Here is a 22,082-nt window from a genome sequence, read left to right as displayed (position 1 = left end):
TAAGCAAATTCGGTCATTTTGTTGCATTTGCGTGAGGTAAGCGACCAACTACGTGGGAGAAAAAAAAGTTGGTATTGTATTTTCGTGTCTGTTAAGCAGTGTCGGGAAACACAATGTTGTCATATGCTGTGTTAGGTCGTGAGTTTCTTTTGTGTACGACAATTTTCTTGTGTATCTTATGTTTCTTAGTCGAGAAGTTCCTTATATATATTCGTACGCCGACGATGCAGTGGATGGTCCTTTATTGTCCATTACTAGGATAACGCAAACACTATCGTTCAGACAAAAAATAGGGTGACGAAGCTTACTTTATACCGAGTGGTTTAGCCTTTTAAAGCATGAGGTCGTATTTTACCGCTAATCTACGACGATGTACAGCGTGCTAAGAAGAGTCTTCCTTTAAAGATAAAGCTTAACTCAACTTAACGCTTGCTAGATTTCTGCGATTACCTCCAATGAGTGCGCCTTTTAAAAGTACCTAATTTTGCAAAAATGACGTATACCATAGTTACTTGGGTAGACTTGTTCAAGGTCTCCAGCATGTTGTTAGATTGTTATGTTGGCTTCAGTAATCTCAGCACCCAGTTAAAACCGGCCTTGTGTCACATTCTGTAGGCCCAAGTAAAGCCGACGTGTCGGATTAGCTTAGTTAAGATGGAAAATAGAAGCTCGTAAGCTGCGTGATTCATTCTGTTTTCTATATCAATGAAAGCATTGTCTTTGCCTTGTTACTTTATTATGCGTATTATTATTTTTGCGATTGCGGCCAGTAAGAACTTATGTTTTGCAATAACTTACAAAGATTCAAGTTCTCATTTAAGATTATTGTCTAGTTTTCTATTGATGTCTATCTATTGATATCTATTATCTATCTGTTGATGTGGAACAGACAGATATTCACTACGATCGATCATTTGTTTCATACTGATTGTTTCCTTCCGTATTGGTCGCGTGATCACGTGACTGAATGTATTCGTATCGCAGAAGGTGTTCATAGATATTATTTTAATTGACTATGTTACATGTAGTGCTTCTACAACTTGGAGTTAATGCGTTAGAAACATTCCTATTGTTGCTACAGTAACAAAGTAATAATCTTTTAGACTCTATCGCCACTTGCAACATGTAATAATATTTTTCCCACTTATGTTTGGACGGGATATATTATCGCTCAGCTTCGTCTTCCATTCGCCAAGCGATGGGCCAAGCTACGTATACCATCTATAGATTTTTCAATGTATCAGTCTGTGACGATAAACGTGACGGGTTTTTACTCTTTATTGTACTTCAATCTACAGGAGGTAAGAATGAGGATCAATGGGGACACAGACGATGAGGTTGATGTTCACATTGAGTCGCGGACGCCGATTTTAGAACACACCAACTCGATACAACAATTTTCCTTTCTCACGGTGCGCCATAAGGCGGCTTATGCTGTGGGGCACGTCCTCAACGACCTCTGTGCCTCTATGTGGTTCACGTACCTTTTACTTTACTTTAACTACGTTAGGGTGAGTTTAGTGAATTTGTTGATAATTTTCGTGATTATCAATAAAGCTCTTATTTTAAAGGTTATAAACGAGAATTTCTATTAGGAATACGTTTTGGATGCTCTTGACGCTTATGCCCGTGGCAATTTTTTTCGTTCGTTCAAAGTAAGTTAATGTTAATTCTAAATAACCCCTGAATGGATCCACAATATGGTCGTATAAGTTGTTCTAAGTAAAGTTAGTTTAGATTAAGGGAGAACGTTGATTTTCGGACCATTTGCTTCGTTAGGAATTCGGTCCTACATTTGCAGGTGAATTACTTTTGGTGGGCCAAGTCGCTGACGGTCTTGCAACACCGTTTGTTGGACTTGAATCGGATCGCGATGACGGGCTGTGGCTGTGTGTAAAGTACGGCCGTCGGAAAACCTGGCATCTCGTTGGTTAGTAGGTCCGCTCTTAAGTTACTAATCCAAAGTTTAGTTTCGGATTCCATTTAGTCGAGGTTACGTTTTAGAAGTAAGTTACAGCTAACTTATAGCGACAAAACTATGACAATTAGCGAGTGCGGAAGTCCAACTGTAAATAGTCAGATACTTTCCTTGCAACCGTTATTACTACTGTGAAGCGATAGTCATTACGATATAGTTGTATAGCTCTCCAGTAGGTAGCCTACGTTACACACATTATATAGGATGTCTCTTTCTTATTTTCAGTGACGTCAGTGCATAAAAGTAGTGCTAACATATATTATGTATTTGTCGCGTTTCCATTTCAGGTACAGTGGCCGTGATTTGTACGTTTCCGTTTTTGTTCGCAGAATGTTTGTGGTGCGGAAGCGCCGACCCATGGGCGCAATTTCTATATTACGCGGTGCTCATCATTGTTTTCCAGTTCGGATGGGCATCTACCCAAGTGTCCCATCTAAGCTTAATTCCCGATCTCACCCCGTTCACCCACGAACGCGTTTCTCTCAATGCAGTCAGGTAAGTATTGCTTCGCAAAGTAAAATATATATTTATATTCAAACATACAAGCCAAAAACTGTTACTTCATGTTGCATTTTGGGTTTTAGGTATGCGTTCACAGTAACTGCAAACATCATCGTGTACTCCATCACTTTGGTAGTTCTTCATATTCAAAACGGTGCCGGTACCGAACAGCTCGGACCAGGTGATGCAGGCTCATTTCAGGTAAATATTAAAGCTAAAAATGTTTTGTTGACGATTACTAGCAGAATGCAGTTCTTCATTCTGTTTATGAACAAGTTCTTTCTTGCGTTTATCTTGATCACCGTTAGGGAAAATCTGAGTAAACGCGCGCATATACGGTTTGTAATCGAGTTGCGTTATTTTTAGCTTAGGGGGTTGATTCGTCTGCCTCAAAAAATATTAAAAGAATCCCTACATTCGACAGTATAATGATTCATGCTACACATATATAGTGTTTCGCACGTGCTTTAGTAGATACCCAAATCACCTAACAGCATACCATTACCATCAATATTTGAATAACTTGTTCCGAATAAACTATTTCAAGGTGGTTATGAATCTATCAACGGTAAACCGTAAATTTACTAGACTTGAAATCTATTCGGCAGCGCCTTGATGAGCAGGGCAGCCTTGAGAAAAACAATCTAGTCATTCGCTTGTTATCTGTTTCCGATTCATGACAATTCTAGCTAATTGTTCTCACCGTCGTGGGCGTTGGGACCATTTTCTCAATTGCCTTTCACGTATTTGTTCCCGACCCCACGCGAACGGCAGCACCGCTTACTGGGTCTGCTGGCAGAGATCGCATAGGCAACGATGCGGCTTCAGACATTAGCGGGTTCACAGTCGAGCGTTCACTGCATCTCAGCTGGAAGGAATGGTTTATGGAGAGCCAATTTTATATCGTAAGTGTCGAAATGCTGTTTCCGCTTCGAAAAATACAGTACTCTAGGTATACAAGCACTCGACCATCGTTTTCGCTATGCACAACCTAAGAAAGCTCATCACAGAGTAGATACAAGAAATTATTCTTAGACTTCAAAAATTTTAAATGTCTCAGTGTGAAAATGCACGTTTGCGATTATTGAGCTTCCAATTACCCGCTTTTGTAAGACTTTTTATAATCGATATGTCACCAAATGAAATGCCACATGGGTTTTGGTCGTCTGACTATAAAATTTTTCCTATTAATTAACAAAACTTTATGGTGCTTACGCAGAAGATATAAACACAAACACAAAAAGAAAAAGGTTATCACGTATTTAACCATTTATAATCACTAGAACTTTCGAACGAGTCACTTTCAATATGATGTAACTGAATCAGTACAATAAACTTCTTCAATTCATTTTCTAAGAAGTAAATAGCCCGACGGAATCAGTGAAACCTAAAATATACAAATTTGACATCAGTATTTTGCAGCGTTCGTTCGTGCGACAACAAAAAACTATTATAAAATGGTCGGTTACTTTGTTGATTTAGATCGGCCTGCTGTACATGGCAACCCGCTTGTATGTAAATATGTCACAAGTTTTCATTGGACTTTACCTTCAAGAAGCACGACAGTTGCCTAAGGTAAGTAACGTAGTTTACTTGAATAGCAATTTCCCAGAGATTAGTACTCTCTCAATAATCTTATCGCAATGATACATTAAAGGTGATATATATCAAATTGAATCAGTAGAACTCAGTATTTATTTCTATCAGCAGATATAGCTTTGAATGATATGGTTATAATGAAGTATGCCAGCTTTTCAACGAACATAACCTTTAATACAAAAAGGGCATCGACCATATATATATATATATATATATGCAAGCTTTAAGTCTTTAGACTTTGCAAAAATGAATGCCTCGTGTTTCAAAGAAAAAAACGTAAATGATGAGTTAAAATTTCCCTTAATATTTCTAGCATTATTTTTATTTACTCTGTCTTTGTTTACATTTTGCTCTTGTAATCCTATCAACTAGCCGTACTGAATACAGATCACAGAGCAACAATGGTTCTTAGCTTATTTTCATTGTACGATGAAGCTTCTGTAGTTCTTCTATAGAAGAAATGTGCATTCGAATTTTAGGAGAGTATCGCGATCATACCGCTGGTGATGTACGTTAGCGGGTTCCTCGCATCATTTCCGATCAATAGAACAGCTGCAAGATTTAAACTGCGGGTAAGTCCTTGCATCTGGTTCGTATCCTACTATTTTATAGCACCTGATATCGCTAGTCGAAGGCCATATAGCCCTTGAATCGCCACTCAAATAAATTCCTCTTTTTCTAAACTTTACATACATGATTACGTATGTGCGCATGCATGTATCTCCATAAAGCAAATGAGCAAAGTATAGTCCGTTATTATGACTCGGAGTTTGCTTATCGCTCTAAAATACAGCAAGTAGAAAGAGCTTGCCGTAATACTGTATCAGTAAGACGGTAACTTCGGGCGCTAATAAACATATGCACCGTGGTGTTTATGCCGTTTTACTAGACGATCTACGGAGCGGGTGCTGCGCTGGCTGTCATCGGTTCTATGTGGATAGCGACTCGAGACAAGACAGCGTCGTTTAATAGTTTCGAGATCTACATCGTTTCAGTCGTCATTGGGATAGCGTCCACAATTCTGTTAATTACCAGTCTAGCGATCACCAATGAACTCATCGGCTGTTCCACTGCATCGGGGGCATTTGTGTTTGGTGCAATGAGTTTCCTCGATAAACTCTCCAACGGCGTCGCCGTTATCTTTATCGAGAGCCTGCATACATGCAAGTAAGTGATGGTAGCTAGACTAATTGATTAACTGTGTCCTGAGTGTTTTGAGGAACAGGAAAGGTTTTGGCCAAAAGCGAAAGGGGAGGAAACATCATCAATAGTTTCTTGTCCAAAAGAGCACCCGTTTCCAGCTATGAAAAATTGTTAGCAACTAAATTGTTTTCCTTGTCTCGTTCTTTTAAGAAGGTATCTATTTTATTTTGTTTTGGGGTTACGGCAGGGCGAAACGGCGAATTGTGAAAAAATAACTGCAACTTCCTCATGTAGCTAATATGTAACTTTTTTCGTTGTTCTCTTTGTGTCACTTACGTTTGCTCGTATTTGTATTGTGCTAAGCGGCGCCTTTTGTGTTTTGTCATCGACAGCAATTGTTTTTTAATAAAGAAGGAAGACTTCTATCACTATGTGATGGTTTACGCGTGCGGAGGTTCCGCGGTCTTGGGCGTGATAGCCTTACTGATTTTAGCGAATTCAAAGGAATCTTCGAGAAGAAAAGGTTTGTCATATACGTGCTATAAATTATGTTGTTCTACTATTCTATTTTGATATGTGCAGCTTGAATCGTCAGCTTCGAAGTAAGGTAATGCAATTTTATTTGAAGCCTGCTCTTGTCCCTCATGTTCGCCTATACGCAAATGTTTCTTCCTTGACACCGTAACGTAATTTAAATTTGGAAAGCGCACGAGTCAGCTGTGACGTTGTTATGGTCGTTCGTTCGATTGGTCAGGTTATCATCTATAGGCAGCTTAAATTATTCGAAATGGCCCCCGGTGATTAGCCGGACTGTTACGTGTTTAATTTCTCTTTACAGATTTAATGAACCGTACGCTTGCTCGAACGTATGTAAATGACACAGACTGCGCCCAAGACGTTCTAACTGAAAGGACTAATCTTTTATAGGCTAAATACCTTAACCTAGGAGATGTATTACAGCAGTGATAACGCACGATAAATTCGTCGGGAACAGAAGGCTCTGAGACATACTCTTAGTGGATCACATTTTTACCGAGTTTAGAATGATTAGCGTCAGCCTGTAAGCCGCATGAAAGGATTCAAAAGACCCGCAGAGCGAGGGAGCTTGAGTTAGGCTCCTCTGCCGGTGGCGCCGCCTGGAACGACGGAAAAGCTCCCGTAGGCAGCACGTGTGTACATAATGGCCTTTACTTCAGAGAAGGCGTTGAAGGAATGCATATTTATGCACAGAAGCGGCTTCAACAAAGATTCCATCGCCGCTTAGGTTTAGCTCATTAGTAAAGCTAACGCAGTAATCTACCCTAGGCAGGCGTCGATCAGAGGTCTGTTTAGGCTGATTTATGTTAAAACTCATTTTAGGTAAATTTACGTCTTAAAGTCATCCCTAATCTAAAATGCACGAGAATAAGAACACAGGCTGAGGAAGACGGAATGGGCAACAACAAGCTCCGTGTAGCTAGTAGAGCAAAAACAATGATTCTTTGAGAAAAAGCAACTGCCTTGATAGGCGAAACTGCTTGTAAAACGATATTTGATGTATGTAGTAAAGAAAATGGTACTTTTTGGTAAAACAGCCGCGAAATTTGAAGAATAGAACTGCAGAAATGAAGTATAAGCATATATCAGAACAACGCCATTAAACCGTATGCACGTGTGTAGGTATGATCTGCTCAAAAAATAAACACTTTATACTTAAATTCGTAGATAATTATAAGTGGGAAAGACATCGTCGTTATTAGCTATTTTCAAAACATTATTTTACATTCCTATGAGTCTTATCAAAGAAGTTGTAAGGATTTGGCTTTTTTTAAGCATTAATATTCATTATAATGGCCCTAAAGTCTGCTATGTTTCTAAAGAGAATACACCTAGACTGATTTATATTGTATATTTCTTATTTTTGTTTTGATTGAATCGTTTGTATGTACACATATGACAAAGCAGGACTACTTGGTCGCTGCCCACGTTTAAACATACGCGCTTGCGATGACGAGGTTTTAGGTCGAGCAGCGTTTAGGCGATGTGGTTTTTGCAGCAGCATTTGTTCTAATGTATTGCATGTGCTATATTTTTTTTCTGTTTTCTACTATTATTATTATTGAGAAGCAGAGAACGAAACCGTGGAGTCGTACGCCTTAGGTACCAACATCTAAGTCATATTTAATTCGCACGGCCGATTTTGTTACTCATCTATTGTTGGCATTGAGATTACATTTGTATGTATATGACGATATTTCCTGATTTTTCTCAGGGTTATTAGGCCGATAGCAACAGTTTGGAGAGCTCAAGCACCGTGAAGTTGCATACGGCTAACTCAATAAGGTGTTATCTCTTGTTATAACCGTGTAAAATATATGAAGCTATTTTTTAACTGAAAATTTTCCAATATTGTGATACTATGTTTAGCACAGCTGATAAAAACGAAAGAGTAAAATTATTTACAAAAGTAAATAATAAGGTATGTTGGCGCAGAGAAACACGTCTATGGGCTTTGCCTTATTTCTATTATGAGGGTTCTTTGTGAAAACGTATATACTCAGTTATCATATCACGGACAAGTGAACCGCTTGGCTTAAACTGGGACTATACAGGATCACTGCAAAAAGGTCGCACATTTTTCGAAAGCTTGTTTTATAGAAGTAAAACATTGTGTCCGCTGTTTAAGATAATGCTTCCAGGCAGCATTTGAACCAGTCGTAGGACTTTGGGTGAAGTGATAAGATTACAAAAGAAAAAATGGCCAGGTGCGTTGCACGCGATCAATGTTATTCATTTTGTCTTCTGAAGGTCGTTGTTCAGTCTGCCTTTAAAAATGCCTTCGACCGAATGTGCTTGAATCATTACGAACACTTAGTATCAAGGATTTTTTTATTAATAAAGCACAAGGAGAGGATTGCTGAGATTCTCCCAATACCCTGCTACTTTCTGTGAAAGGCTGTACCAATCATGCGTATAGTGCCGGTAGGAAAAAGCTTTTTCGCCGCCTTTTCGGTTCTGTCTTGAATAAACAGTGTTTAAATACCAAGCATGGTATTTTCATTAGGTATAAACGCTAACTTTTGATTTATCGATACCCTTTCGTTGAATATCATGGGCATGTGCCTCCCGGATCGATTGCAATTTCCGACGTTGCTTCAACTCTTATTCATTACGTGCGTTTTATTACGTGCAATTTGCGTACCTAGTCCAGCTTTGTACTTACTTCTTTACTACTACTTTGTAACTTGTTGGCTTTATAACGCTTCGCATAGCTCTATTTCCTCGTGCGACAGATATGTATAGTAGTAGGACGTACAGCTGACTAGTTCCGTTAACGAGGTCAATAATAAAATTGCAGTTTTGATGCGCGTATGTTTTTATCTATTTTAGCTTGCATCAAAGAGCCTAGAACTGCAAACAATCTGCGCAAATCAGGATTTCGCAAATAGACGATGGCTACAGGTAAAGTCTATTCTGGCTTCAAAACACTTACGTAGAGTGTTAAAGATCACAATTAGCATAGAATAAGTACTAGAAGAATATACCTGCTCTGCTTCAAAATGAATCGTTGCTGTTGTGAGAGAAGGTGCTTGGCTTGACCTATATGTATATGCATAGTTATTTGTAGGGAGAAGATAATAGAATACAGACTTCGTTTTGTTAGCGCTTACGCGAGTCATTTTGGTACATCGTCAGCCCGTAATTAGCTATACAATTATCAAGCAGAACCAGTGTAAATACGACTTGATTACGCTGATCCACCTCCTGTGCGAAGAACTGACGCACTTTTTACTCTGACGTTCTCGGATCAAAATAGCTAGTCCAAAGGCTACAGAAGAAGGGCTATGGTTAAATGTTATGTCCGATGTAGATCACGTTTAGTTAAGGTCTGTTCCTCCTTCTATCTTCTGTTATATCACCTCTCAGCTCCTTCGGTGGAGAGTACCGAATTTTTTGTGGCAATGTGCGGCGCACATTGTAACAAGAAAAAAAATTTCAAATTATTACCCTTTTATTCTCTAGCCTTTTTAAAAGGAGCCATATGTGTTTTCTTTAGCTCTGACCGATTCAATTTTCAGTTATCCATTATCGGCAGCTTGTTCAAGAATTGCAGCCCACCGTGAAGATCTTTGCAATAGATGTTTGCGCTGTAAGCAGCAAATAGTTGCCATTAGAAGGTGAAAAAATTCTCTCTAAGTAGAAGTTATGAAGATAAACGTCATGTTAAAACTATTTCCTTTTACAGTGGACTTTTTAGAAATTCACATATGCAATATGTCACATATCCAGTAGGTTTCCGTTCACTTAAGTCATCGCAATCATTCAGCTAAAATAGTTATGGAAAAACCCTTGCGTCGGGAAAATTCTCAGCGTCATGGATTTACGAAGGCCTCAGTCATACAAAGGTAAGAGATAAAATCACTTACAGGCAACAACATCTTTGAGAACTTGACGAGCGTGGGTTTTGCCTCATAACCCCTATTTGGAACAACGAATGCTGTCGGAACTGCGCCTATGGTCGCATCAGGAACCCCAATTACGACAGCCTCCTTCACTGACTCGTGGCTGAAAGTCCAAATACGACGAAATGTATTTATATATTAATTATCCACATAACACCTATATTCTTTTGTTTACCGTGTCTTCCACCGAAACGTTATGATAACATATAATTCTAACCTATTCCGGCAGAAATAATGCTTGATATCCAATGCAAAAAAATGATTATACAATAAGTGAACTTATATACTATTTAAGTTAAACATAGGCTTTTTCCAAACGTCCTACGGCTTCCTGTTCTCAAATCTAATCAGTATAAAAGCTATTAGGGCTCTTCAGGCATAGAAAAGTGTTATAAAAAAAATACTCTATTAATTCCGTCGAAACCACTTGATCCTCCATACATTTGATCAGTTGTTTTAGTCTTTCGACAATATAAAATTCAACTTCCTCATCGTAGTAGCTGCTGAAACAGTTCGGCTTAGTGGGTGAATCAATCAATTTACTTCAAAAATTAGAAATCAGATTTTTTGCGGTTTTCTTAAGCAATTTTCTGGCGTTTGTTTTCACACAATTTGAATTTCACAATAATGAACTAGAAATCAGATTTTTTGCGGTTTTCTTAGACAATTTTCTGGCGTTTGTTTTCACACAATTTGAATTTTACAATAATGAACAGGAAATCAATAAAAAAAAATTGAGCTTAATCGCGCAAAAGATGGCGAGTAGCTCTCAATGTAGAGACCCTTTTTTCCACATGTGTTAAATGCCTTGAACCTCAAGTTCTCCATGTTTAAAAGGACTTTACAAAATCAAGTTTAAGTTGACTAGGTCGCAATTGACTCTTGTTTACGAATTAACCCTAGGATTTCTACAGAGCATACAGCAATGATTTTGTTACTCGGACTAAAGCAATGCGCTGGCAAACGATCAACAAACATCACGTTAAAATGTATAGACAAATTTGAATCGTTTATATTACACTTTCGAATAAACACCTATAAAAACCAAATCATCAAGCTTAATTCGGAATATAGTCTTTCGCGTTTCAGCTACACCGACCTTCTTCAAAAGCCTATGTTTCTTTCCTTATTTATATAATGTATTCTCGTCACTTTAGCGTTCTCTGTTCTACCGCCTTAGACAACAAATTATAATGAGATAAACAAATTGCCAATTAGTCCAAACCGTTCTGCAGGCTGGACCTCTTTCGGCAATTTTGCTAGGGGTTGTTCCAGCAGCGCCTCATGAACAGATCATATATTGAATTCGAGCATTGAGCTTTGTATTACACTGCCTTCATTGAAAGTCCAAACAAGCGTGGTACAATATCTAGACCAAAATGGTAACTTTATAGGACTCTGTAAACTGAACGGCGTTTTGGGTCATATCTATGCATTTTCGAAAAATGCCCATATGTTTCTCTAATACAAAGGTTGTTCTGTAGCGTCAATTACGCGTGATTGACAAGACGTTAATACTAGTTCTAATATGCGGAAGGAAGCTGGCTAAATAGCAAATTGAGTTCAATGCATTTTAGCAGCTTCCTAAGTTTTTTTTTTGTTTTGTTTTTCGTACTGGCTTATTCAAAAGTTGTTTACACGCAAAAATACACGGCTTTTAAGCACGGTCAATTTACTCAAGTACAGGTGTCACACAGTCTTTTTAATTTTCTTGTTTGGTCTGCAGCGTTTAAGTTTAGCGCTCAATGGAATATTCATCGACTATCAAAACCTTTTAGCTAGAAACCGCCTTCAAGTACTTTTTATGACGGATATCGTCACAGTTTAGTCGATTTCATAGGTTACAATCTACAATAGACACAATAGCGTGACTACTACTCGTCACTAGCTGCTCACCAAGCAGCGGATAAATCAAATGTAAAAACTGGGCGTTTTGCCAGCCTTTACTTGGGCACATAAAAAAGTAAGCCATTTGGCTTTCGATTAAGCATTAAAAGACGACTAGCTAGACGACGCTTAGACCTAGCAGACTATTAGGCTTAACACTATAGTAAATATATAATAAATAATATAATAAAAATGAAGGTTCTGCTTAAATACTACCGTGAAAAAGGTGCTCTAGCTATGGTACAACAGATATGCTAGTAAATAAAGCTATGGATAGAGACAAGCAAAAGTAAGGTACCATATCAATCTACTATGCGTTTATTATCTTGTTTTGTTTACCTCTGATACTATATATATATATATATATAAATATACGTATTAAGGATTCACTAACGTAATCTAAAGGAATAAAGAAACATAATGTACCGAACGTCAAATTTATGGCTTTCCAAAGACAACCATTTTTAAATTAGACAACCTGATGCACTTTGCCTTATGAGTAGCTCTTCGGAGGAAACTCACTATCCGTAGTCATCCGTCATTGTCCAGGGCTTTGGAGGCTGCCTCAGGGCTATTGAGATATCCTTTCATAACGATGGGACCTTTGCAGAAGGTCTCACCCGTCTGGTTTGGTCCGAGATTTTTCCCAATGTCCATGGCTACTAGCTAGAAATAACAAAAATCAAAATGCACGTTGTCCATACCCGACGGTGAACATGTGTATTTCACTGATTCAGCTTTATATTATTCGAAGAAACGAATTGCCGACCAAAAATTTCGGCAATTAATAAACAGCTTAAAATTTATATAATTATACGAAAAGTTAGCATATTACGAACATGTTCGTTTTGCCCCCTACACAACGTTCAGACGTTCAGTCTCTTTCAAAAACTAGATTTGCAGAAACACAAACGTTTACAAATTAAAGAAATTCACAGAAAAGCACAACTCATTCTCGTATAGGATGCGAATTTTATAATGAAACGAAACTTTTTTACATTACCACGATTACAAACTTTGTTTCATTTCCCTGCATATATAGGAACGCATGCTAGGACGCAAACACTTCTGCTATCATTTGTATAATAAGAACTATTGTGAGAACATACGCATGGGCTTATGTAAATTTATGTGACTAATCAAAACAATACGTTCATATTGCAATTAACAATCGAATGAAGCACGGAATATGGTCCTGCACGGCTATTGTGATGGCGCCCAGCGTTTCAGGGAGCCCGTATGCCGAGTGAACGTAACGTAGCACAGATAATATAACATAATTGACGTTTTGGAACGGCAACTTCCAAACAGTTAAAGTTGTACTCTTCATTCGTTTGTTCAACCAATACAACACTGTTATTTATTAACCACCAAAAGTTTTCAGAAGAGTCCGTCATAATCCATGTGTCCTAAGAACTTAAGTCATTGTTGTTACGTTGCAACATAGTAAAAGCGTGGTATAATTTCAATATTTAATTTATTTCCATTTATCAGTAGGATACTATTTGTTAATACATCCTGTCACAATATCAGTAATAATGCATTAATCGTTTCTGCTGTGACAGAGCACGTTCTAGTTGTCCGCACGCCAATTTCGTCCTCGCTTCTTGAACTTCTACTGAATCATTTAGCTGATAGAGTGGGCATTGTAAAAAGTTACAATAACTAGTTAATAAACAAAAAAAAAGTAGCAACGATTAAGTTATGAGCTGAATAAAAATCCATTAACGACTGCCCTTGGAGCAGCCGTAGCTTTCGATAGTAGATGAGCTGTTCGTTCCCCCAAAATAATTCTATGATCAGCTCAACTATTAACTTAATATATCTAAATAAGCTATTTACCTTTATCTGGTCGATGAGACCATTTCGAGGCCGTTTGATTCTGTAATCGTGTTTCGACATTCGCTATCTTAAATTAGTTCCCCTGAAGTTCATATATATATATATAGACATATAACACTTTAGAGGACTCATTGGGTATTGAACACTGTGGTCTATTTCCACCTTTAATAATGCTGACATAAATAATGCTAACAAATTTGTACCAAAAAAATTTCAACAGCAAAAAAAGGATTAAATGGCGATCACTGGTATCAATTAAGCATGATCTGCACAAATATGGCATCTCGCGGAAAAACTCTATACACTAAAGACCTATCTATTACTCGTGCCGCTGTGTTGGTGATCTAACATGAAACTCAAATAACGAGATCGTAATGAACACTTGTCAAGCCCAGTTTATCAGTCGACAACTGTTTTTTTTTACGGTAACGCCTTAAAAATGCTGTTGTAACAGCGTGGAATAAATAGATCGAGGCTTCCGGTTAACAACAATACTTTTTAAAGGAATGTCCTGTAGGTAGGGTTACATTAGAGGAACTAGTTTCGTATATTTCTGCTACACAAATTTTCGGGAAAAAATAACATGCGCTTCTATATAAGCTATCGAACTAAACTGTAAAGGTATGCATCTGCCTCTGTCAGACGCTTACTACCTTCAGGCAAATTTCACGTGTGAGGTTAAAGTTTTTAAGGCGTCGAAGTCACCATACAAATAGGGAACTTGCCACCTTTGGTAAAGGGTCAAAATATGAGAAGTGGCGGTATTCAACAGGACATGTTAACTTCACTAGCCCACTAGTCATATTCTGCCAAAATGGCCAAAATTTTGGGCCTTATCATAAAGTTACTGCAGGAAAAGGAACCCGCAGTTTGGCTTAATTTTATTTGTCTTTCTCTGACGTCTAAAAAGCCACATGGATTCGGACAATAAATAATATCCTCATGACCTCAATTGGTAGCCATTGATAATATCATATAACCTATGATACGTTGGGTCCGCGTAGTTCTTACAACACGTTAGACGATAAAAGCCTGGCTTCATTTTTCTACAAGGTCTCTTCCTGTGGTGAGCCACCACATCAAAAAAAAACCACACTCACAGTTAGCCTCAAAAACCGTTCAAATTCATTGTCTGATTAAAAATATAAATAGTGTAAATTGCAACTTCTAGACATTTACCCTAGGAAAAGTCTATCAGTAGTAGGCAGATAACACTGAGTACTAATAACCCCGAAGTAAAAACTGACGCCCGCTTCAGTTGGGCCGGGCTCTCGTATCAGTGGGACGAGCACCTGCTTCAATCAGTCACAGTCATCGATATGTTTCTGGTCCGCATGTATCAGCGTCATATCGTCAAGTAGAAATTTTCCCAAGGAATTTCGAAAGAGTTACATAGCAATAGGCCCATTCAGGCCTAGCTATCACATTGCTTTTCATGCAAAATCCGCTGTAGTAAGCCAGTGAGTAACGATGTGATAGAGAATGTTACATGATAATGCGTAACTTGCTTAGATTATTACCTATTATCACTAGTATGACGTTTTTGAATAAGGGAAAAAAATTATTTGAATTTCTGCTTGTTTTTGCTTTGTTGACAACGCTATGACGTGAAATGTGAATGAAGTTAGAAGATTACTATGGAAAAAAGGCCAAAAAATTACAGTAATAGTTAGTAAAGTTTACAATGCCTTGATGACGGCAAGCCAGGCACTGCTGTAGTGCAAATATCGGAAAAAAGATGTTGATATTTATTTTTCATAAATTTTCATTCATTTCAAGAAACGATTTGGAGAGATGAAAAGGATAAAAGGTGGAAAAAAAATAGCATTGAAAAGAAGAAGGTAATCGAAATACGTTTAGAATAATATGACTAAGATTATGCAAATATATATTATGATGTAAGAAGGGTTAAAGGTAGCAGAATAAGATAATCGCCATTGGACAATAATAATATAACGTAAATGTGCGGCTGCAAGGAGAGCGCTACTACAAAAAAAAAAAACGTAATTTACGTAAATTGGCTGATGGTTTCGAGGTGACCGCTACGGCGTTGCAAAACACGATGGAGAAATAGGCGATAATAGCTTCGATAGGATTGTAAGCGCTTAGAAGCACTCAGGCATGAAGTCATACCGCGCGAAATTGAAGGAAGCCGGCCATTTTTTCGGCCAGCAACAGAAGCTGATTTCTTTCTCCGGACACTAAGAGTCCACGCAAATGTACGGGTATGTTAAGCATGAACTGTACATCCAGACATCCAATTTGTATAAAGGGTAACCGAACTGCATCAATAAGTGAGTGGAATAGATTTTATCAAAACTTTTCTTTTCGTATTAAAATTCTATTGAACATTCGCAGGACGACTAACTGAATAATGACAGAAAATCAACGAAGGAAGCCGTAGGGCAACGGTAACTTCGTATAGGCAACCTGATAGAAGTATTTCTACTATGGGCATAACAAAGCAAGGCCATAACTACGGAAATCGTTTACTTGTAACTAACATAGCTTAGTGGAAGCAACAAAGATATATTTCGAAACAAATTGTATCTAGAAAAGATAACGACTGCACCGGTCCTACTTTGTAAAACGTCGACTAAGGACTCGATAATGACAAATCTGTGTTTTTTTTTCCTTATTGAAACGCTGTTGTAAATGTAAAGGAAAAAAAAGTAGCTGAGTCTCAACGTGATCATTTCAATATGTGTAATTACATATAACATTGTCGTAACTGTAATTGTCACATACACAAACAAGTATACAGGTGTTACTAAGAAATATAGTACTGCAGCATTGAAACTCTATACAAAAGCGGCTAGATAAACGTGTTGCCGTGCCTACGCAGACATGGTGCAATGATTGCATTCTTAATCAATACGCAAGTTCTTTGTATTTTCACCAAATTTATGTTTAGGAGTACTTTGTCGTTAGCCTAAACATGCCTTTCTTTCATCAAGTTTGCGCAAAAATAAAAAATATATTGTTACCATAGGGGTAAATAACAGTTGGCCAATGTTTTACCTTATTTTTTTTTATTACAATGCGAAGTCAATTGATGCAAAAGGTGTTTCTTGTTGACTGGACCTTGTTACATTGGTCACAATCTTCAAAGCTTTACGCTGAATCTCCACGCGGGTGTATATGATGTCTAGGTCAACCGAAACGGCATTAGAAGTATCATATAAAGGGTCCTAATTTGCTTGTTCTGATCCCTTCTCTAGGAGACCCCTCAAAACTGAAAGGGAATTTCGCACACGCTTTCAAACTTCGCAAACTGTTTTCATCCTAACTTTATTCTATATATCCCTGTATAACCCTTCTATATACCTATATATCACCTTAACAATACATTTATTTTCACTGAAAAGAAAGAAAGCACTGAAATGTATGTATCTATGATTATGATATTTATTCAGAACAAGCTCAGTTTTAACTTCAACAAACGACTGGGTTTAAGTAAACACGGTTTTTTGTTTCGCATAGATGACCTTAGCGATGTTACAATTTATACAGATTTTCTTACTATAGCTCTTTTTTTCTATTCAAACAGAGACAGAAATTCATTTAAAAGGTCTACCACATAAATTTATTTTATGCAATTGAAATTTGTTGCTATCTAATTCATCGGGGGAAGTCCGGTGCTATGGTTTGAGCCTACGTTTTGCGATAGATAGCCTCCTCTACGATAATAAAGATAGTTATAACTACTGCTATAGTCGTATAAATTCGGTAGAGAAATTACCAATTATCCTGTACGTCCACGTTCACGATTCACAATGGCATAATCAGTACATTTAGGACTCTGTCGCGTAGACAATTGAGCGGTAGGGCTCGCGTATGCAGATACAACTGTCTTTAACAAGGGCCTGGTTCTCCTATACATTGTGCTGATATTGTCTGCATCTGTCGCCAGTTGTCATCGAAAATTGGTCCGTGCTCAGGCTTTCTATCCGTCGGCGCGACCGAATACAATTTATAGTTGAGTCGAAATGGGCAGACATCAGCATCGAGCCAATGCTTCTAGTAAAGATTTCGGCTGAAAGATTTGCCATTGAGATCGTAGACGAGTGCGCCGCTTCCCCAAATCTCATGTAACTGTGTTCCGAAGATTATCATGTCCGCCAGTCAGGACCGATACGACTGGGACCGATCCTTCTGAGAGGGACACAAAATAGGAACTTACGCGTTTCACACTGTGAAAATGCCAATTAGGTACTCAGATCGCGATCCTCGCGGGTGAAGTCGATTGTGGTGAACTTTTGTTTGAGGATAATAGCCTTTGAGAGAATAATTTCGAACTTGTTCGTCTCGGCGTGTCGCTTTTTCAGACACAAAAACAAGCCTACACATAACCCTTGAGCTGTTTCAGGGAGATACAATGTAACGCTGTCACTCTACTCGCAATTAATCATAGGTGAATTGTACTTTTCACCAATAAAAGCTTTACCATTTCGGTATCATCTTGGGTTGAGTTGAGCAAGATTGTTAGAGCTTCTTAACTTAATGTAAAGCAAAGCAATAAAATATACTCGGTACGTACGTTCAGATATAGAAGTTCACAATCATTGTCGGTTATGACGTAGGCGTGTGTGTATATATAAGGGTATTGTGAGCGATATCGATATACCAAATGCGTTTGCGTTTACTTGAGAAACAGTAGACGTGATCAGAGTCGTCACGAACTACGAAAAAGTCTTTCTTGTAGAGAGCCATTTGCTAAACCTGCTGAAGAGAGTTTTTGGGGATCCGGCGGCCCTGACGCGAGCTTTGATACCATTCGCCGTCCTGCAACATAATAACTTAGAAGGATGCAAACTGATCGGCCGATTGATGGTTGAAACTGTAGCATCAAAAGAACCGTTCTGATACGCTCACCCTAGTCACTAGCGCTGGCGGTTTATTAACGATATATTTATTCACCATAGAACGATCCAGGACAGCCCGCTACAATTTGTCAATTGGCAATCAAAGGTCAGATGGTAAAATGAGTTTTAACAAAAGACCAATGAAAGGAAGTGTCCGGTGAGGACGAAAGTATAAATCTAATGTAATTTCTAGATAAATCATAATTAATCTAACGTAATATTGTCCTTTGACCCTGACGAGATGCTAGACAAACCTGAATATTGATCTGCAGAAAATTCGTTATTCCAAGCATGTCGACGCGTGTCGCTAACATTCTTCTCTGGTGGTCAACTGCCCATAGTTTATAAAATAGTGCTTCAAAACACGTGCAACTTATAACATTACGGAACTTCGGTTCCCCTACATTGTTTATAGCCACGCCTGCCTCGAACAACGCAAGCACGTGGAATACGTCGAAACTTAGTAAGCGACGGTAGTCGCTCGGAAACGTACAAATCTAACGCGGCGATTACGGTACCCACTGAATCGTCAAATAAAATGCTACGGTTTATTATCGGCCCTTCCGTATCCAGTCGAAAATAACCTGTATTATGTAAATGGCTATAGTTGTGGCCTAAAAACGTAATGTTCCGTACGAATTGATACTGCGTATTTAAGTTGCCAAATTAAAAAGTACCTAGCGAGTGTACGCTGATCTGTTTACGTAATTACGCGTAGTTAAAATAAAATAAGTGCTCACAAAATGCACGTTACCAAAAGCAGTTAACAAATAAATAGGAAATGCTACATAGCATACTAAAGAGATGCTGTAAGTGTACGCCAATGTTACCATCACACATTATTACCATCATAGTCTACATACTGCTGTTATTCTTGTTTATTCAATGAACAATAGTTTATAGATGTGAACGTGCGTCCGTCCCTTCCCCACCTAATTGTATGTCATATTTGTGTTCGTTGCAATATCCTTCCCGACACGTCGTCGTGCTCATTACTCGACATAGGAAAAAGGTGCATTATTATTATATATATATATTTTAAAAAAAAATCTACTTGTTTAACTTAATTGTTTATTGTTCAAGAGACGCTTGGTAAATGATTGCCAGCAAATGAACTTTTTATGCTACGAGGATACGATACGTGGTGGAAAAACTTCCCACTCAGTTTCGATTCGAACACGAACTTTAATTATAACGGATATTATTCGTATGTTCTCAACGAAACTGACTGAACGAAGGCTACCGAAAAAAAATAACTATGCATTTTATAAGAGCGACCCAGTCTTTGTAGGTAAAGAACAAACAATGCTAAGTTTGAGGTAAACTGTCCGGCTATAGCGAAAGCCGTTTTCAGTCGTCATGCAAGACTTAGTTCCTATATAGGTAAACTCGAAGAAGGCACGCATGCTTTCACTGTCGACATCGATATCCGGAAGCGTAAGCCGACCGTCCTCATCAGGGTAATCGATGAACAAGTGGGGAATGAGCTTATGCCCCGACGATGGAGGGCGTGCATGAAGTAGGTATTCTGAGTCATATATTAATCTACCAGAATCTTCGTTTCTCATAATATGTTAGAATGAAACAACGCTATTAGGAACAACGCAAGGATATGAATCAGAGTAACGGACCGTTTAGAAGGCACGAAACGCCGACGTGGACTTGAGACATTTATCCATTCCTAGAGGACGACGTTCAATTATATAGTGGAGTCAAGGTTAGATTAGATTGTACAGTGATTAGAAATCTTAACAATGTGCTAAAATCATATTAAGTTAAATGATGCCTGATAGCTCTATCCACAGAACTCTCTTAATCTAGAACAGTAGCTTGTATTGTCACAGGAGCATTAAATGTTGATTTCGACGTTACCCAATAAGCGCGACGACAGGCCAGCTTAGAAGAAGCATTGCAGGACATTATCAGGCTATATGCGGAATATTATAGCTTAGTAGCTAATTTGTAAAGTGTTTATTTTCAAGCTGCTCATGTAAACGTTACTCAATAAAAACGCTTCGATCAGAAAAAAAGTCATAATAATAACGCATTCCTGAACCTTCTCTCTGAAAAATATAAGAGGCTATAAAGAACAAGACCATATTTTAAATTAAGGAATATATAATGCATTGCAAACATACGTATATATATATATATATATATATACACGCCGTAGATGCTATTTCTTTTTAATCCGGCAGCTGGTAAAGGGTGCAGTTGCAATAAGGGCCAACTTCTACAAATGGAGACAACGCGCCTTCCGCGACATTCGAACGGTCCGTGGACGGAAGGGTTTAGCTAGCTATATTAGGTAATAACCTATTTTATTATAAGGTCATAGCCTATATTCTGCTGTTCTGATTGGAATGTTGCCATTTTTGCCAATATTGTCGTTCCTGCAGCTGCTAACTGACAGGGACCTGAACATCACAATAACGGAAAGCGTTCTTCCGCTGTTCCTTCAGCTTGCTCAGGACAGATGGCGCATGAACCGCGTGGCTGTTCAACGAAAGTAAATGCTCCAACATGTCGAAGATACATCCTCAACCTCTGTCGAATGTTTATATTATTACGAAAAAGATTAATCAAATCGTCTTTGTTAGTTGTATCGAAGTAGAACATGGATAAATTCTGCTTTCTTTTCAAATCACTTGGCAGCTCTATCATAAGATTATATCCGGAATATTACCGCTTTTTGGCCAGCAATACTGCGACACTGAAACCGATAATCATATACAGGCTCATAACTACATGACGATCGCATTTATGAATCAGTCTTTTTTTCGGTTCTGGAGCCCTGATGCACGATATTGATTTCCGATAAAATGTATAACCTTTAGAATAGTACTCAGACTTGCATTACATCTGTGAAGTATTTGTGAGCACCAATAATAAATATCTGATACCGTAAGACGAATCGATGTAGCGGTAGGCTTTAAAAAAAGTGCAAAAGCAGGACAACGACATCCTTTCCCTCCACCCCGTAATTATTCGAGATTTGTGCTAAGAGCTCTTAGATCTACTTGTGCATGTACAAAAGTATACATATGTATACAAGCACAAATAGTAACTGCAACACGGCATATTTTGTTGTCTACGATACATCCAGCACACGCTGACAAAGGCACACAAATACGCATGTATTGACGACTATAAGCGAATTTCATTGATTGGAAGAAACACATTATATTCTATTGACCACACAAATGCAAAATTGCTCAAAGTGCGGCGGTTCACTAGCAAATAAGCCGAATTCAGATAAGGATCAATAAACTGCCCTCTGTTGGTCCGGAACAACTGTTTATTACATCCGTTAAATGCGGCAAACAAACATAACGCTTTGAAACTAGATCCCGTAAAAAACTTGAGGGGCTATGGTACGAGCGCAAGCAAAATATACCTGGCTCGCTCAGGGTCGTTAGAGCTCCAGCCTAAACCATGCTGAGTGAGTTGAATAACGTCCATCTATTTAAATAGCTTTTCGTAATATAAATAATAATTTGATAAATTAGGACGATAACGATTTATTATCAAATCGCAAGTAGCGGTAGCTATTTTAATAAAACCTGATTTCATGCACGGGGTGCTTTTGAGCACTCAGTTTTAAATCTACGGATGTAGTTGGCCGAACATGGTGAAAAGACGCGTTTCAAGGTGTTACCCCTGATGAGACTCACTGCTGTGACATTCAAAGGTCTTATTTGTGTGACAGCATTTACTTGTCCGTAGTGTTGCTTACGCCCTTCTCTTATCTACACAGACTAATTGTTCTCTTTAGTTACATACCCACGAGCATCATCTAGATGCTTACATCGTCCTGTTAACTAC

The 22,082-nt window shown here is 38.2% G+C and overlaps 1 protein-coding gene and 1 long non-coding RNA gene across 2 annotated transcripts in view; one reads left to right on the top strand and one right to left on the bottom strand.

The window, feature by feature from the left end:
* Positions 1-14: 14 nt before the first annotated feature.
* LOC111258655 (major facilitator superfamily domain-containing protein 12) lies at positions 15-8,246 on the top strand. Its single transcript, XM_022830105.2, has 11 exons — positions 15-36; positions 1,299-1,511; positions 1,780-1,930; positions 2,266-2,473; positions 2,563-2,680; positions 3,169-3,384; positions 3,962-4,054; positions 4,558-4,650; positions 4,968-5,245; positions 5,614-5,744; positions 6,060-8,246. The coding sequence occupies exons 2-11, from the start codon at positions 1,308-1,310 to the stop codon at positions 6,146-6,148; spliced, it is 1,581 nt and encodes a 526-aa protein (XP_022685840.1). The 5' UTR covers positions 15-36; positions 1,299-1,307; the 3' UTR covers positions 6,149-8,246.
* LOC111258673 (uncharacterized) overlaps positions 7,096-22,082 on the bottom strand; it is a 32,277-nt gene continuing 17,290 nt past the window's right edge. The window contains exon 3 of the long non-coding RNA XR_015310250.1: positions 7,096-12,216. This is a non-coding gene — a long non-coding RNA (uncharacterized LOC111258673). The remainder of the gene's footprint in view (positions 12,217-22,082) is intronic.

This window comes from Varroa jacobsoni, unplaced genomic scaffold, assembly GCF_002532875.2.
Source record: "Varroa jacobsoni isolate VJ856 unplaced genomic scaffold, vjacob_1.0 scaffold_253, whole genome shotgun sequence".
NCBI classification, from domain to species: domain Eukaryota; kingdom Metazoa; phylum Arthropoda; class Arachnida; order Mesostigmata; family Varroidae; genus Varroa; species Varroa jacobsoni.
Note: the sequence above shows the minus strand (reverse complement) of the source record. Positions and strands in the feature narration are given on the sequence as shown.